The 18,313-nt window shown below is 37.3% G+C and overlaps 1 protein-coding gene across 1 annotated transcript in view; it reads left to right on the top strand.

Annotated features, from left to right (window-relative positions):
- Nucleotides 1-5,725: 5,725 nt before the first annotated feature.
- Nucleotides 5,726-18,313, top strand: part of LOC109053645 (protocadherin-23-like) — a 39,817-nt gene continuing 27,229 nt past the window's right edge. Inside the window, 4 exon segments of the mRNA XM_042716269.1 lie at nucleotides 5,726-7,702; nucleotides 10,987-11,178; nucleotides 11,261-11,492; nucleotides 16,986-17,222. Of these exon segments, the coding sequence (XP_042572203.1) occupies nucleotides 5,933-7,702; nucleotides 10,987-11,178; nucleotides 11,261-11,492; nucleotides 16,986-17,222 (2,431 nt within the window). The 5' untranslated portion in view covers nucleotides 5,726-5,932.

Here is an 18,313-nt window from a genome sequence, read left to right as displayed (position 1 = left end):
ATTAAAGTCGTTCCCTTTAAAGTCCCCACAAAAAAAAAAAAAAAAAAAAAAATAAGAAATGGAAACAGAATGTGGCACAGATTGGGAATTGGATTTCATAGGGCTGTAATTTACAACTTAAATTACTTTATAAATTATGTAGTAAGAGATTAAATTAATTCAGGAAATATGATTCTTACAGCATTCCAAAACACAAACTATATGACCTCAGAAGGGCGAGCCATCAGATTAAATGAGATGATTTATTAACAGGAAAAGATCAGGAGGATGACAGTCGAATATTCTACAAAAAATTACAGAGCATGATTAAAGATTTCAGTTGTAAATTTAATCCTAAAAATAAAAACATACTGCCCTTGGATGAATTCAGATATTTTAGAACTAATGAAAAAATGGGATCTTGCTTTAAAAACTGCAAATAGATCAAAGTTAAGTCATGATAGACAACATTTCATTACATTACGGAACAAGGTGGTAAAGACCCTGAGAAAAGCAAAGGCTGATTTTTTCCTGAGAATAATTGAAGAGGCAAGAGTTCATTCTAAAACAATCTGGAATCAGTTGAACTACTTAAAAGGAGACAAAAGAGAGGACAGGTCATCAATTGAATTGATGGTAAATGGGAAGCTGACTAACAATCGAGCTGATGTAGCAGAAGCACTTAATTATTACTTTGTTGACTGGGTAGTCACTATTGCACAATATTTCTCTCCTAAGTATACAGAAGTTTATCCAGGTAATACAGTGGAACAAGCCCTTACTCTCTGTCTCTGAATTAGACATCAGAAGAACAATTACATCTCTTAAACAATCCAGAGCAAAGGGTATATTTGGTATGGATGTGGTAATGCTTAAAGAGCTTAGTGAGTCATTAGTTATCACTAAAATTATTAATCTTTCAGTTTCTCAGGGGATGTTCCCTTGTGTTTGGAAGTCATCTGTTATTGTGCCTATATTCAAAAGTGGCGATCCTCACTCTGCTAGTAACTATAGACCTATTAGTATTTTTCTTATAGTCTCAAAGGTTGCAGAGAAATTGATGGCTGCACAAAACACTAATTATTTGAATAATAGTTCTTGTGCTTTACATCCAATGCAGTTTGGCTTTGGAACACACTATTCAACTGAGATGGCAAATTGCTACTTCACTGAAAAAGTCAAGTCTCTATTAGATAATGGAGGGGTTGTCGGGGCTGTGTTTCTTGACCTCAGAAAGGCCTTTGACACTGTAACCCGCAGAATTCTTACCTCTAAATTAGGTTTTAATTTCTCTCCACATACTTTAAGATGTATTGAATCATATTTGTCAGGTTGCACACAGTATGTTAGTATACAGAATTATAAGTCAGCCCCCCATAGTATATCCACTGGTGTTCCTCAAGGATCTATTCTGGGTCCTTTACTTTTTACATTGATCTTCCATCCGTCTGTCCTAACACTAACATTCAAATGTTTGCGGATAACACTGTTATTTATATACACGGAAGTAGTGTGTCACAAGTTGCAAATGAACTTACAGAATCCCTAGTTCATGTCACAGCTTGGCTAGAACAATGCTGTTTACAGTTAAACATTTCTAAAACAGTGAGTATGTCCTTTACCACAACTAATAGTTGAAGTGTAGTGCCAGATGTTTTTGTATCGGGGAAAGATTACAAGTTGTATCTGATAAGTACCTCTGTGTTCTGATTGATTCCAAACTTTCATTTAAGGCTCAGGTTAAAAAGGTCTGTAACCGTGTCAGATTTAGTCTATCAAATTTTATATTTATTCGTGATTATATGTCGCCTGAGGCTGGTTTGATGTACAGTATGTGCATTCCATGATTATTTCTCCTATTACTTACTGTTTAACTACTTGGTCGCAAGATAGTATTACTACTCTGAAACCACTAGAGTCTTTGTATAAACAATCACTAAAAATTCTTGATAAGAAATAATTTCAGTTTCATCATTGTTTAATATATAAAAAATAAAATTTGCTAAGCTGGGATAACTTGATCAAATATGTACATATTTGTCTACTGTTTAAGACTATACACAGCCTGACCTCACCACTTAAACAGTTTGTGAATATTAGTACAACTGCTCACCGATCTACAAGGGGTGGGGAAAGAGGGGACTTTATTAATCAGAATCAGAATTAGCTTTATTCGCCATGTGTGTGAAAACACACAAGGGATTTGTGGTGTTTATATATATATATATATATATATATATATATATATATATAAGGTGCTCCTGGTACATACATGCATACATGCTTACATACACATCTGACATGAGAACAGAATAAAAATAAATAAATAAAATAGAATAATAATAATAAAATGTGTAAGACTTAGCAATAAATAATGTGTATGAATCTGGAACAGTAGATTGATTTATGTACAGATTTGTGCAATTTTACTCTATATAGAACTGTATAAATAAAGAGATATGCATATGTATTTACATAATACTTGAAAAAGGCAATCATTTAAGATGTAGAATGATTTATGGAAATGAGTTACAGAACACAAGTAATGATTCATATGTTAGCTGTTTAAGCTGGAGATGGCATGGGGGAAAAAATGTTTTTATTCCTACATGTTCTAGTGCGCAGAGATCTGTAGAATCTGTCTGAGGGGAGAAGTGCAAACAGGTTGTGTCCGGGGTGAGAGGGGTCTTTGATGAGGTTACCTGCCCATTTCTTCACTCTGGAGTTGTACAAGTCTTGAAGACTGTGCAGGTGCACACCAATGATCCTTTCTGCTGCCCTAACAGTCCGTTGCAGTCTTCTTAAAACCAGACAGTTATAGAAGAGCACAGAACCGACTCAATAATAGCCGAGTAAAACTGTGTCATCTGTGACTGTGGCAGGTTGAACTTTTTCAACTGACGAAGGAAGTACAACCTCTGCTGTGAATGTCCCACTTCAGGTCCTGAGAGATGGTTGTGCCCAGGAACCTGAATGACTCCACTGCAGCCACAGTGCTGTTCATGATGGTCAGTGGGGGGAGAGCAGAGGGGTTTCTCCTGAAGTCCACGATCATCTCCACAGTTTTGAGCGTGTTCAGCTTCAGGTTGTTGTGACTACCCCAGGCATCCAGCTCTTTAACCTCCAGTCTGTAAGCAGACTCGTCACCGTCCTGAATGAAGACGATGACTGTGGTGTCATCTGCAAACTTCAGGAGCTTGATAGAGGGGCCCTTAGATGTGCAATCATTGGTGTACAGGGAGAAGAGCAGTGGGGAGAGAATGCAGCCCTGAGGAGCTCCAGTGCTGATGGTGCAGGTGCTGGATTTGAGTTTTCCCAGCCTCACTAGCTGCTGCCTGTCTGTCAGGAAGCTGGTGATCCACTGACAGGTGGGTACAGAGAGCTGTGTAAGTTTATTCTGAAGGGTGTCCGGGATGATGGTGTTGAGTACACAAACAAGATCCTTACATAAGTCCCTGGTTTGTCCAGATGTTGGAGGATGTAGTGCAATCCCATATTGATTGCATCATCCACAGACCTGTTTGCTCTGTAAGCAAACTGCAGGGAGTCCAGCAAGTATCCAGTAATGCCCTTTAAGTAGCGCAGCACCAGTCTCTCGAATAAATTCATGACCACAGATGTTAAAGCAACGGGTCTGTAGTCATTAAGTCCTGTGATTTTTGGTTTCTTGGGTACAGGGATGATGGTGGAGCATTTAAAGCAGGAGGGGACTTCACACAGCTCCAGGGATCTGTTGAAGATCAATGTGAAGATGGATGATAGCTGGACAGCACAGGCTTTGAGGCAGGCTGGAGAGACACCATCTGGGCCTTTGGCTTTCTTTATCTCCTGCTTCATGTAGACTTTGCATACATCCTCTTCACAGATCTTGAGTACAAGATTCCTCTCAAAAGATGTCAATTCTGTCAGTCTGTATTTGCAGTCAAAGCTGCAAGGGAATGGAACTTCATTCCATCAACAATTACAATAATAAAAATAAATATTATAATATTAATATTTTTATTTTTTTTCAGTTTCATCTCAAAAAATGGTTACTGCCAACTCAGCACTGTCAACATTATTGTATTCTTGACAATTGACTAGTCCTTGTACTAATTGCGCTTGGCTACATGTATGTTGCCTTCTCCTGTTGCCGTCTCTCTCTCTCTCTCTCTTTCTTTCTCTCTCTCTGTCTCTCTCTCTCTCACTCTCTCTCTCTCTCTCACTCTCCCTTCCTTCATATTTTTACTTTGTTTAGATCATTTTTTTATATTTTGTATTTTAGTAGCGCTTTTTACTGTGTATTTATGTTTCTGTAATTTGTTCTGTATTTTACTTTTTACTTCCTTTTTTCATATGTGTATATGTGTAATGATGCTCTGTCTTTATTTCAGGGTGACTTTTTTAAATTCTGTCAAGGGTCTACAGATGAAAAATAGCCTTTTTGGCTAATTCTGGCACATTTACAGTTACAGTATGTTTATTAATGTGCATTGCCCCGTTAACAAATAAACTTAAACTTATTTCAGAAAAACATATAATATTTGTATACTATATATATATACATGTAAAATCTTGTAAATTCATTGATAACAAAAAGTGTAAACCCTGAAGAGCACTCAGTAGCCTACTTGAAAATAAATGATGTAATTCTGAAATTTAATTATTTTTGAATAAAGATTTTAAAAATAGCTTATTGCTTTATATGGACCATTCCTACAGTACAGCTGTGAAATTTCTACAAAGTTTCTATGTGTCATTAATAGGGACTTGTTAAAGGGATACTCCACCCCAAAATGAAAATTTTGTCATTAATCACTTACCCCCATGTCATTCCAAACCCAAAAAAGCTTTGTTCGTCTTCAGAACACAATTTAAGATATTTTGGATGAAAACCGGGAGGCCTGAGACTGTTTAATAAAGTTATTATTTTTGTTTTCTTCACTTACAAAAAGTGTTCCCGTCACTTCATGTAACCCAGATTCCACGTCTGATGGCAGATGGAGTATTCTGAAGATGACTTTCATACCTTTCATGGACCTTAACACTGTTATTTACTTGGCAGTCTATGGGACAGTCACAGGCCTCCCGGTTTTCATCCAAAATATCTTAAATTGTGTTCCGAAGACGAACGGAGCTTTTAGAGCTTTGGAACGACATGGGGGTAAGTGATTAATGACAAAATTTTCATTTTGGGGTGGAGTATCCCTTTAAATGCATTACTATTTTTCAGATGTCCTGCTCAAGCTTAAAGACACAAATTAATGTAATACTAATGTTATCCACTAAGAGGAGCCACAGGATGATAATTGCTTTTCTCATAAGTCTCATAGTTTTTCTAGTTTTCGAAGTTTAGTTTCAGTATGGTTCATTGGGTTCACATAAACAAGATGTAAAGAAATTAATTTCTACAACAATGGCACACAAATGTCTCCTAAGTTTTAACATAATGAGTTTGCAAAGAGGTGTCCAAAAAACGTGCATATCAAAGTGTCATAGAACCTTACTTTTAATGATATTAAATATACATAGACCTATTTGTTGGTTGCCAGACATGCCTAAATAACTGACATATTTCAGTCTATTTGCCTAATAATGTATTGCATGACGCAACAAGTAATAATATAATATAATATAATATAATATAATAATTAAGCAATTGTAATTGGCAGAAGGTCTTTTCACCTGCTTTAAGATACTTCGCATCACGTGACTCAACAGGCGCTCATGCTGCACTACGTAACAGCTCATACTGACTTTTTTTTTCTCATTTTCCGCATTCACCTTTCATTCAGTAGGCGATGCTGTATTCAACCTACACACACACATACACACACACACAAACACAGCGGAGGGGCGATGGCTGTAAAGCTGTTAAGACAAGGAGCAACATTCGCCTCTGAAGAAACGCGCTTTGGAGAGTGAACTTCAGCCAGAAGCGATTGTGCGAAGACTTGTTTCCTCTTTACCATGAATGCAACGAACTTATACTAATTATTTTCATATGAAAATGGAGATTTACGTACAGACTTTACTTCAGTTTCTCTTATTGACATTATTTTGTGAGGACGGTTGCGCACAGGTGTTCAATCTCAGTCTCTCCATAGAGGAAGGTTTACCTGCAAAAACTATTGTCGGGGATATAAGAGCTGGACTGCCGGCGAAAAGCCAAAGTTCTGGATTTTTTATATCTGAGAGCCGAGACTCCGATGTGTTCAGAGACTTTGAGATCGATGGAGACACCGGGATCATCTCCACCGCCGTGGTGTTGGATCGAGAGCGCACAAATAAGTACGAGTTCGCGGCCGCCACTTTAAAAGGAGAGGTTATTAAAGTAATCATCGAGGTGAAGGATGTGAATGATCATTCTCCTGCATTCCCTGTGAAAACAATACAGTTGAATGTGTCTGAATTGAGCCCTCCAGGAGCCTGTTTTGAGTTGGAAGGAGCTCAGGACCAGGATGAGGGTGATTATGGCATCCAGGGCTACAGAATAACAGACGGAGACATGAGGAAACTTTTTAAAGTCGAGATCCGCAATAGTGGAGGTGGTATCTTCAGTTTTGACCTTATTCTGCAAGCAAGATTAGACAGAGAAATGACAAGCTTCTACAGTTTCACAATTGAGGCATTTGATGGTGGTTTGCCACCCAAAACAGGCCAGTTGCAAGTACATATTACTGTACTTGATGAAAATGACAACCAGCCTGTGTTCAATCAAACAGAGTACCATGCTGTTGTATTGGAAAAGACCCCAATAATGACACCTGTTTGCCAGGTATTTGCGACAGACCCAGATCTTGGCAGCAATGGCTGGGTCACCTATAAGATCAATCGCCGTCAAAGTGACCCAAATGAGTTTTTCGTTATTGATAGTTCATCAGGTATCATTAGTGTCAATAAACTTTTGGACTATGAAAACCAGTCATTTTTTGAGCTTGTTGTGACAGCATGGGATTCTGGGATTCAGCCTGAATCCTCCAGCACATTTGTAAGTATTAAAGTCCTGGATGTCAATGACAACCACCCAAATATTAGCATCCTTTTTCTTAATGAGGCCGGAGCACCTGAAGTATCTGAGGGAGCGAGACCTGGAGACTATGTTGCAAGGATTGCAGTCTCAGATCCAGATTTAGGAGATGTCAAGAAGATTGATGTGCACCTCCAAGGTGGGGATGGGATGTTCTCCCTCAAATCCACTGATGATTTTCTTTATGTTCTCTGTGTGGATGGCCCACTGGACCGAGAGGTAAAGGACGTGTATGAACTCACTGTGACAGCCAGAGATTTCGGTTCTCCTCCTCTGAGCAGCAAAACAACATTTCAGGTTCAGGTCACAGATGTGAATGACAATCCACCTGTTTTTGACCAAAACATCTATGAGGAGAGCATTCCTGAGGATGTGCATGAGGGAACAGCTCTCTTCCGAGTCAAGGCCACAGACAGAGATCTTGGTGGAGATTCTGGAATCATCTACTCTATTATGCAGCCAGAGCAGGAGCAGTTGTTGAATATAAATGCAACATCAGGTCTCATTACCACTGCTGCAGGCCTAGACCATGAGAGAGAGACAGAGCTGAGGTTCTTGGTGGTGGCTACCGATGGTGGTTCCCCCTCTCTGTCCTCTACAGCCACCCTGACCATTCATGTGGTAGATGTCAATGACAATAAACCTATATTCAAACAACAGTTCTATAACGTTACTGTCAAAGAGCACACAACTGTTGGGACATGCATCTTACAGGTAAAAATTATTATTACTCTCCTTTTTATGAATTTGTACCTCAACCAGTTTCAAAATAATATGCCACTTTTACTCTTGTCAAATTCATTTTTTTTTTTTTTTTGTCAAAGTCAAAGCAAAGTCAGTATTACAGTTCACCCAAAAATGAAAATCCTGTTATAACTTACAAATCCTCATGTTGTTCCAAACCTGCATGATTTTCTTTCTTCTGCAAACACAAAAGAAGATATTTTGAACAATTATGGCAAAAAACAGTTACTTGTATTGTAAATTGACAATGAATCGGTCTAGAAACAATTTTCAATCAGAAATTGCTAGCAAATTTCACAGTTAATTACAAATTAATTGCAAGTAAAACACTGAATTAAACATGGCATTTTAAAGTAGTAAGACCGAAATAGAATTGTTTTGTAAAATCTACTATATTAAACTTTGAATCATTTTTGACAACTTGGAAAATTTTTTTTTCTTTTAAACATTCTCAACATGATTAAAAGAAGATAGAAAGTCATACAGGTTAGGAAAGGCATGAGAGGGTTTAAATGATAAAAGAATTTTAAATTGTGGGTGAAATATTCTAGTTGTAAACAGAAGCAAATATAAAAAATGCAGTGCAACATGGCCAAGACAGGTGTGAGGCATGTTTTGTTTTTGGCAAGCGCTTTAACTAACTAACTATCCAGCTATTGTGGATGAAGCCTGTGCATAACAAATAAATCATTGAAGGGATCACAAGGTCAGAAGAAACACTCAATTGCTATCACAACAACATACACACTCACTCTCAAAACAGAGACAGTACTAAGACTTTTTGTTGAGACAAAGACAGCTGTGTTACAAAACAGCGACAACACACTGCTCACTGCTTTGCCTCCTTGTGTGTGAAATTGTCGCCTGGCACAAGTTTACTCGGCGTGACAAATCAGACTGTATTGGGAGTTTCAATATTTCATTGGAAACACTTTAGATAGTTGCTTACTTTTTCTAGTTGCTTATTAGCATACATATTAATAGCATATTGGCTGTTTATTAGTACTTATAAAGAACATATTAATGCATGACCATATTTTAGAATCATTTTCCCTTTTCACTTAGATCAATTAAATTGATCAAAAGTGACATTCAAGACTTAAAGTTACAAAACTTTTTTTTAACATTTATAACAACTTTATTAGGATATTAGATTGATTTTTGAAAAGAGTCATGTGTTCCTGAGAACTGAAGTATGGCTGCCAAAATGTTTTATTTTAAATTATAGTAATATTACTTAGGTATAAAGGTATAAAACAATACCCTGGATGTTTTTGTTATATCAATTAACTTTATAAACTAAATCAAATCAATATTTGGTGTGATCACCCTTTGTCTTACAAACAGTATACTAGGTACACTTGTGCAGTTTTAAGAAAGTTTTCATCTTGGAGAGGTGGCAGCAGTTCTTCTGTGGATTTAAGGCTTTAGTCTCAATTGTTTCTGTCTCTTCATATAATCCCAGACTGACTCTGTGATGTCGAGGGCTCTGGGTGCTGTGCCATCTGTTGTAGGACTCCATGTCCATGAAAAATCTTGCCATATTTTCAGGGGATATATTTTTAGATATCTCTCTTTTTGATCATAGCCGCAATCAGCTCTGCGTGCAAAGAGTGGTGGAAATTTATGATCTCAGACAGTTGCTTTTAGACTTTGAACAGAGGTCTCAGTCTTCCACCCACTACTGGGCTCATAAATGTTAGAATGATATCTTTTTTTTATGACAGAAAGGCTTAGATCATATGGTGCTGCTGAAGATACGACAGATGATAATAAGAATCAGTACCGCCGCTTAACATGAAAATGTGACACATTTAAAAAATTTAACAAAATTAAAAAAGAAACATATTAAACTCAAACTAAAAAAGCAAATCAACATTTAACAATCAAATTGTATCAAAACACACAATAAATAAACCCAGACAAAACAAACAAATTAATTTACACAAAAAAATAAAAAAAATTATTTTTATAAAAATATATGCATGAATGTCCACCCTAACCCCAAGATTAATTAGACAAATGTTTTTGAAAACAACAACTAAATTAAAATTAAATTTAGCAGACGCTTTTATCCAAAGCGACTTACAGTGCATTCAGGCTATCAATTTTTACCTATCATGTGTTTCCGGGGAAGTCGAACCCCCAACCTTGCACTTCGTAACGCAATGCTCTACCAAAAACAAAAACAACATATGTAAATAGATTAATTAGACAAATGTTTTTGAAAACAACAACAACATAGTACTGTACTGTATATTTTTAGATAATTTTGTGTCTTCAGGGGATATTTTAGATATCTTTCCTCATATAAACTCAACTATTTAACGTTTTAGCAACTTGACACCAAATTCATACAATTGATTAATGGTAAACATACTATTTCTATAAAAAGGTATGCATGTCAATAGGGCATATGCATTTGATATGTACAAATGAGATTCACCAAAATTTAAGATCGTTATGAATTGCCATTAGAGTGTTTCTCCAGCTGTTTTAAAAGATGTCTCTTCAATTAGTCTGAAGACCAATTCAATTATCTGACAGATGCAGTCAAACGCAGTCAACCAGTTATAGTACCTCACTTCTCAGACATTCCAAGACCCGACAAATGCAGACGCAACATGTTCAATCAGCTAAGACAAGACCAATGGCAACAGACACCAACACACTGATCCGACAAAACCTGATGAAAAACAGGTTTGCCGTATGTCTGTTGGTATGTCTGCATCTGTTGGTGCAGTGTGAATTGTATTAGGGTCATTTAAACAGTTGAAAATTACTCCGAAAGTACTCACAAGTATGTTTTCCACGCAAAAGGTTTTAGTGGTCTAAAAGAGTAAATCTGGAAACGTTAATCTGAGACACCTTTTGCTGAGCCAACACCATAACAATGTTAATGAAATAATGCTTGCCCGCACAGTCATTTTGGTGCTTCTAATATACAGATGATTGATTACAGGCTCCTAGTTTTGAACAAATGGTGCAGTTCATGTATAAACTGTGTAGAATCGTTTTGGAAGAATTGTGCAGTTCATGTATAAACTGTGTAGAATAGGTTTTTTTTTTTTTTTTTTTTTTTTTTGACATTAAATGTGCAATATGAGAAATCTTTTACCTCAAAAACGTATTGGTATAATGACCACAACATTACATGGGATTCTGAGTAATTCTCATGCTGGATGCCAAGAAAATTGTACCAGCTGCAAGACTAGATAAGATTTACATTATTTATACATTTCCATCTGGTCTAGGTCACTGCCATAGATGCTGATGATGCTGAGTTTGGATCAGTGCAATACTCCCTCTATGATGGCTTCAGCAGCAAGGATGACCACCCTTACTTTCACATCAACTCTGTCACTGGGGAAATCTGTGTGTCTCAAGATATTGATCATGAAGCTGGCCTTGTGACCTTTGACCTGTCAATTAAAGCTGAAGATAAAGTGAGTTTTTTTAATACTGGCATTGTGGAAATTGACATTAAATGGAAAAAGAAACTAGTAATTATGTTTTCTTTCTGAATAGGATGGGCTCAGTTCACAGACATTTGTTCACATCAGTGTGGAGGATGTGAATGATAATGCTCCTGTTTTTAGTCCTGAGAAATACGTCACGAGTGTGAGCATCCATGCCCAACCTGGCACTGAGCTACTCTGCATTTTTGCTTCTGACCGGGATTCTGGGAACAATGGAAAAATTACCTATGAGCTTCTGCCAGGAGATTCTGCCTCTTTATTCACTGTGGACCAGTCAACAGGTAACATGCTGGGACTGAAATCTGTTTTGCCAAAAACACAATGTTCATTTCAGAGAATCTTTTATTCACAATTTAAATAGAAAGCCTTTAAATAATTTAAATAGAAAGATTTAAATAGAAGGAAACGGTTCTGCTGTCATACTGTTATATGCTACTGTATACTGTAGTCCATAGTACAGCATAGATAACTCATATAGTTTGTTTAGACAACATAGTGCGTGCTTTACTTGATGGTCAGGCTTCGAGAGTCTTCTGTAACAGATACAGTAATTGCTTTTGTCACATCTCAGTAGGAGGCCTGTGGATTTACACAGCACCTTTCTAAATCCTGACTAAACATGAGTGCAGATTGTGTGAAGTGGACTCTCATGCAGTGCTGTGGGTCTACAAAAATCTGTGATTATGCTTTATATCATGTACTCTGTGATCTTATAAAATGTTGCAATCGTTGCTAAGTTAACCTCATACAGTGAAAATTTCCAGTTACTGAGTATATCCATAAAATTAAATTTTGGCAAAATGTTTCATTTTTAACCTGGAACTATTATAGTACCAGTATGCCATGATATTTTGAGCAATTCTATAATTTTCAAGTATAGTACATTGAAAATGACATAGATATATAAACATTTACTTTTCGCAGATTTATTTTAAATAACGGTCTATAATACAGTATATAGATGTCTAATATCAAAATCACATTAGTAGTTTAGGAAATACAGATAACTGTTATTATAAAAATGATTTGTATGGTACATGTTACTGTCAGAGTCCTTTACTGTTCGCACACATAGAGCTCCTGCTGAGCCGTGTTGTTTGGTGTGACGCATTACAGTAATCAGATTACTCTTTAATGAAGTTGGAGGGCTGTGATTTATTTTTCCATAATCCCATTACAATCACTGTTCTGCCTTTAATTATTACATATATGTCTCTATCTCTTTAATGCAGCAGTGGCAAAGATGAACAAGCATATGCTTTACTGTATGCCCTAAGTGTGTTTACTCTTAAGTAGTGCTCAGAAGCCTAAGTAAATATTCCTCATTTCAAAATTAAACATTAAATTATAAAACAACAAAAAACATACAAAACTCAAAAAAAACAAAAAACATCAATTCATTTCAAAAATAAAACAACTGGTCAAAATAACAAAAAAGATGCAGTGTTTTCAGACCTCAAATAATGAAGTTCATATTCATTTTTAAACAACACAATGTTTTAACTTGGGAAGAGTTCAGAAATCAGTATATGGTGGAATAACCCTGATTTTCACAGCTTTCTTGTGTCTTGGCATGCTCTCCTCCAGTCTTTCACATTGCTGTTGGTTGGCTTTATGTCACTTCTGGTGCAAAAATTCAAGCAGCTCAGCCTTGTTTGATGGCTTGTGACCACCCGTCTTCCACCTGATCACATTTCCAGAGGTTTTCAATGGGGTTCAGGTTTTGAGATAGGACAGGCCATGACAGGATCTTGCTTTGGTGGTCCCCCATGCACACCTTGAGTGACCTGGCTGTGTGGCATGAAGCATTTTTCTGCTTGAAAAAAAAACACTCCTCAGATTTGGGAAACATTGTCAGAGCAAAAGGAAGCATGTTTCTTGTCTTCCAGGACAACCTTATATGCAGCTTGATTCCTTCACAATAGAAAATAAAGAATCGGGTCCTTCTCGAAGATGAATGTGTCCAATTCCACCCTTGCTGAAGCACCTCCAGCCAGATCATCACTTATCCTCCACCAAATTTCACAGTGGGTGGCTTGTAGGCCTGTCCAGGTCTCTGTCTAACCATTAGATGACCAGACGTTGGGCAAAGCTAAAAATTGGACTCATCAGAGAATAAAACACTGCAAGGATAATCAGCTCTGTCTCCTGTCTCGCTGTAGCACTGTCTTAGGGGTCTTACAGTATGGGCATTGCAAGTTTATTACTTTGGTCACATCTGCCATTCTCATCCCTAATTATTTATTAGAAATAAATTATTTGAAAATTAATTAAATTAAAAAAGTGAACTTCAAAGGGTTAGTTCGCCCAAAAATGAAAATTCTGTCATTAATTACTCACCCTCATGTTGTTCCAAACCCGTAAGAGCTTCGTTCATCTTCAGAACACAAATTAAGATATTTTTGAAGGAATCTGTGAGCTCTCTGACCCTCCCATAGACAGCAAGGGTCCTTACACGATCAACGTCCAGAAACTTCTTAAAGGGGACCTATTATGCCCCTTTTTACAAGATGTAAAATAAGTCTCTGATGCGTATGTGAAGTTTTAGCTCAAAATACCCCACAGATAACTTTTTATAGTTGTTTAAATTGCCACTTTTAGGGTATGAGCCAAAACGCGCCGTTTTTGTGTGTGTCCCTTTAAATGCAAATGAGCTGGTGCTCCCGGCCCTTTTCAGAAGAGGGCGGAGCTCCAAGAGCTCAAGCTTCAGCTATACCGGTGTTAGCCTTTGTAAATAAGCATTTCACTATTACTACAAGCCTGTTATCTAAAAGTCAGTCATCTGATTGTACTGTGCATAATAAATTATCGTTTATGAATTACACAGATGAGGAGCACGGTGCGATAAAAATAAAGAAGATTGGTCTCATTTTGCTTTGGCGTGCTATCCCAAACTTTATAAGTCCCACATATGATTTTGAGCTCGACAGTGGTCGACTTCATGTTGCTTTCATATGCAACTTTTAACAAGCATATTCCGGTATATACTGTCATTCTCGTAGCATGTGAAGGCAGAATCAGTGAAAACAGGCCTAGCTTTAGCAACATTAGCATTACAGAGTGCCAAGAAGCACTTTCAGAAAGGCAATTTGGAAAACAAACGTGTACTTTGTCTAGAGTTGACGTTCGCACACAAAGCATTGGTATCGATATTTAAACATATAATGGACTTTACTGATTTTTTTCCGGGATATTTCCTTCGAAAATGAAATTTAACCACAGTGTCCTCAGCAGCTCAGATGGAGGGAGTCTATGGAGACTCCTGTGTACATTGGTGCAACCCAAAACACAGCACTTGTAACTTTACAAGTGTTTCTTTAGTGCTGACATTGTATATCTTAGAGCCCTGCACGGGCCTCAAATCTAGGCCCGAGCCCGGCCCTGGCCCGAGACGCTCAGGCCCTAGCCCGACCCGTGTCCGACAGCTCATCAGAATTATCAGCCCGAGTCCGACACGAGCCCGTGTTTTTATTTATTTATTTATTTATTTTATTACACAGCGGAAGCCTGCCCTATTTGCAACAATTAAAAAATGGGTCAGTTTTGTGTTATGTTTCTTTTCATTTCTTTATCAAGTTGATTTAGAAAAATGTTTGGAGCATTTTTTTTAAAATGACGATTAACGTTAAACAGCCGAGCCGACAGCGAGTAGCCTAAAACATATTTAATAAATTAAACCTCTCAAATTAACGCTAATACTTTACTTGGCTACAATAAAATCCATATATAAAACACTTCAAGCATATCACACAGACAGTTTAATAAATGTTTATTTATTAAACCACAGTGAGTAAAAAAAAAAAAAAAAAATTGAAATACTGAGGCAGGCTCGCAACAGCGCTCGCAAACGAAATGAGAAATAGCCTACAATCTAAACAAATAAAATTAATTAAAAACAAACTTGCAGGTTATCTTACCTCAAAAAATGCACCACAGAATATGTCCATTCTTTTTCCCATTAGTTTCCAACAGTTAAACTAAAATAAAGTCCAGTCAAATGAAAAGTTAGAACAGTCTCTTACAGAGCATCGTGGAGAAAAAATAATAGCCTCCAGAGTGGAAGGTTTTAACCCAGTCCTCCTCTCTTCTATCACTCTTCCCGCTGCGCTGAAGACACGTTCGCTGCTGCTGCTGACGGGACACTAAACACAGAGCGAGCCAGTCTTGACAGTTAGCAGGGTTTCGTGCTGTTTACATTTACATTACTTTAGAGGCCTATAATAGCTACTACTACAATAAGTGGATATAAGTGAAGTATAATCGTGGGTCGCGCTGACGGAAAAGCGTGACTCCGTGCGTGTGTGAGACTGTCATGTCAGTATGTCAGTTTAATTATAACGGGTTGAATTATCAGATTATGAATGGTATGAGGTTATGAAATGTCTTTCTATGTTTGTTTTTCTATCGTCGACGTCAACTTCTCATTTTTTTATTTAATGTCTAAAAATATAAATAGAAGGATAACCCAAAAAAGGCCAGAGGCCCGGCCCGCATATGAGCTATAACGTGAAAATTGGCCCGAAGCCCGGCCCTAGGGGCATAAATAAGTCGGGGCCCGTCGGGCTCGGGCTGAAATGCAGGGCTTTAGTATATCTCCTGCAGCTAACGTCACAGCAAGAAAATAGTAATGGTGGACTGCTGCTTCTCACTCAGACCTGTGTATGCTAATAGGGCAGAGATCGTCACAAATGGGCGGGACTTTTTCCCTATGGTGACGTGTACATAGGGAGAAATCTGGAACTGCTCATTTGGAGAGACTGATTATAATTTATTGGGATTATAAAAAAAATGACTGGGTTGATTAGTACCATTATAGGCTGGTTGTTGTCACACACTGCAGCCACTCAGCTGCGTTCATACACCTTATAAAAGTGATTTTTTCATAATAGGTTGCCTTTAAATATGCAGTGCACAGTGAATATGACAAAGCAGCAAACACAATATAGCATAGACCTCTTTGAAACATCTCTTTGGATTCACAATTGTGCAAGGTTTGTGACATGTTTATTAATGTTTAAAAGCATTATAGCATCTTAATTAACACTAAACTAATAAAGATTGAGAATGGTAGCTTATGAAACTTATAAACCTGACTGAAACAACTTTTATTTTTGACTTTTATTATGACTATTTTTTTTTTTTGCTCAGATGCATGGTTCTCAGTGCTGCCAAATAATCGCCTCATGTCAGCTTTGACTGAACATCAGTGGAACGCTAATTTTATTTTATTCTATTTCTTGTTTATTTGCATGCAGGTGCTAGGAAATTCTAAAACAAACAAATAAATAAAATACACACACATTAATCTCTTTTGTTTGCATGCCAGTGATTACCCTTCTGTGAACCAGTGGGGGCATGCATGCCTAAGGTTAACCACTCCTGGTTTAAATCAACAGATGATTAGGATTTTAAGTTAGATCAAGGTGACAGAATCTAGCAGGCCCCCCACCATCTGTTAAACGTGGAGCTAGCCACAAACATATCCACCATGTCACCATCAGTGATGGGATGTTTTTCTCCTATTAACTAGTGTTTAGGTTTGTTCTTAAAAGATTTGGAAAGAGACAGAGATAGTGTATAAGTAAAAAAAAAAAAAAATCATGGCCATGTGTTTACCAAGTTTCTGAGTTATCTAGCGGTTAAAGAATTAGCTTTTATTACTGTAATCTAATTAAAGTTAAACCTTCTTTTTTAATTGATCAATCATCTATGCTGCAATAATACAAGTGCAAGTGTCCTCTATGATGTTAATGTAGGTTTTGTGTGTTCCTCAGGTTCCGTCTTCCTGAACGCTTCACTTTCCCAGCTGCGCAGCAGCAGTGTGAAGCTGTCTGTCTCTGCTCAGGACGGAGGAGGCACGTCTGCTGTTTATCCTGCTAACATCACCATGAACATCTTGCAGAGTGACCAGCCTCCTGCCCTCTTCCAAAAAGCCCACTACACCTTTTCTATCTCCGAGGATGCCCCCGTGGGCTCCTCTGTTGGTTTGGTTCAGGCTGTTACCCCTGCCAGTGAGTTTTCCTTGCTTTTTCTGAGAAATGTTATGACTGCCAGTGTTAGGCAGTAACGCATTACTTAGTGATGCGTTACTGTAATTTGATTACTTTTTTAGTTACAGAGTAATTTAATGAGTTAAAATTTTTAAAATAGTAATAAGTGTATAGTTACAAGCCAAGGTCTCTATACGTTACTGCCGCGTTACATTGCTGACAGAATGCAGTGTTTTATAATATATTCTAGAGATTGTAAAAAGGATGTAGCACACGCACTGTCGAGTCAAGTGCATTCAGTGGAGTAGAGACCGCGGCGCGGGACAAGATGGGCGAGTGCTGGTTCGGGCAGGTAGAAGCTTGTGTGTGTGCGGGATGCAGAAGAATAAAATGATTCACAGGACTCCCACAAAATAGAAATATCTAAACATAAATTATATAAAACAAATAAATTGTTATTCATCTATTGCACAAAAGCAACATGAACTAATATAAACGATTAACAGATGCAAGCGTATGCAGACTTTTTATTTAGGCTTAGGCTGCACGTGTTTGCAGCGTTGAGCAATACAGTGCTGAAATTTGCATGCCCACGAATCCTCTCATTATAACACATGAATTGTAGACATTATGAAAGATTCATTATGCATATATTTATTATGTTATAACAGAGATTTGTGAGATTGCGATGAACTGAGATGTCTTTTAGAGATTATAAATGCAGTGCTCTTTGCTGGCATGCTGCCATCAGTGCCATGCACACAGCAGCCGCTTGCTTTAGTTAAAAATAACAGTGTTCCGTGAATGTTGACGCTTTAATAACAAATATTTATCGGGAGCTTGTATGCTGGGATTTCATAAATTGCATGGAGAAAAAAGTAACATAACTAGTAATGTAACTTATTACTAATTACTTTTGAAATAAAGTAATCAGAACAGTAACGTGATTAATTTTAAAAGGAGTAATCAGTAATTTGATCACATTTTCAGAGTAACTTGCCCAACACTGACGACTGCCACACTTTGCCCTATTTGAGACTGGACAGTGTGACACTATGTTCACTTGGTTGAAGAAGAAACCTGTTTGTTAACATTTTACAATAAAATTGTTT

Source organism: Cyprinus carpio, chromosome B1 (genome assembly GCF_018340385.1).
Source record: "Cyprinus carpio isolate SPL01 chromosome B1, ASM1834038v1, whole genome shotgun sequence".
Lineage (NCBI taxonomy): Eukaryota > Metazoa > Chordata > Actinopteri > Cypriniformes > Cyprinidae > Cyprinus > Cyprinus carpio.
Note: the sequence above shows the minus strand (reverse complement) of the source record. Positions and strands in the feature narration are given on the sequence as shown.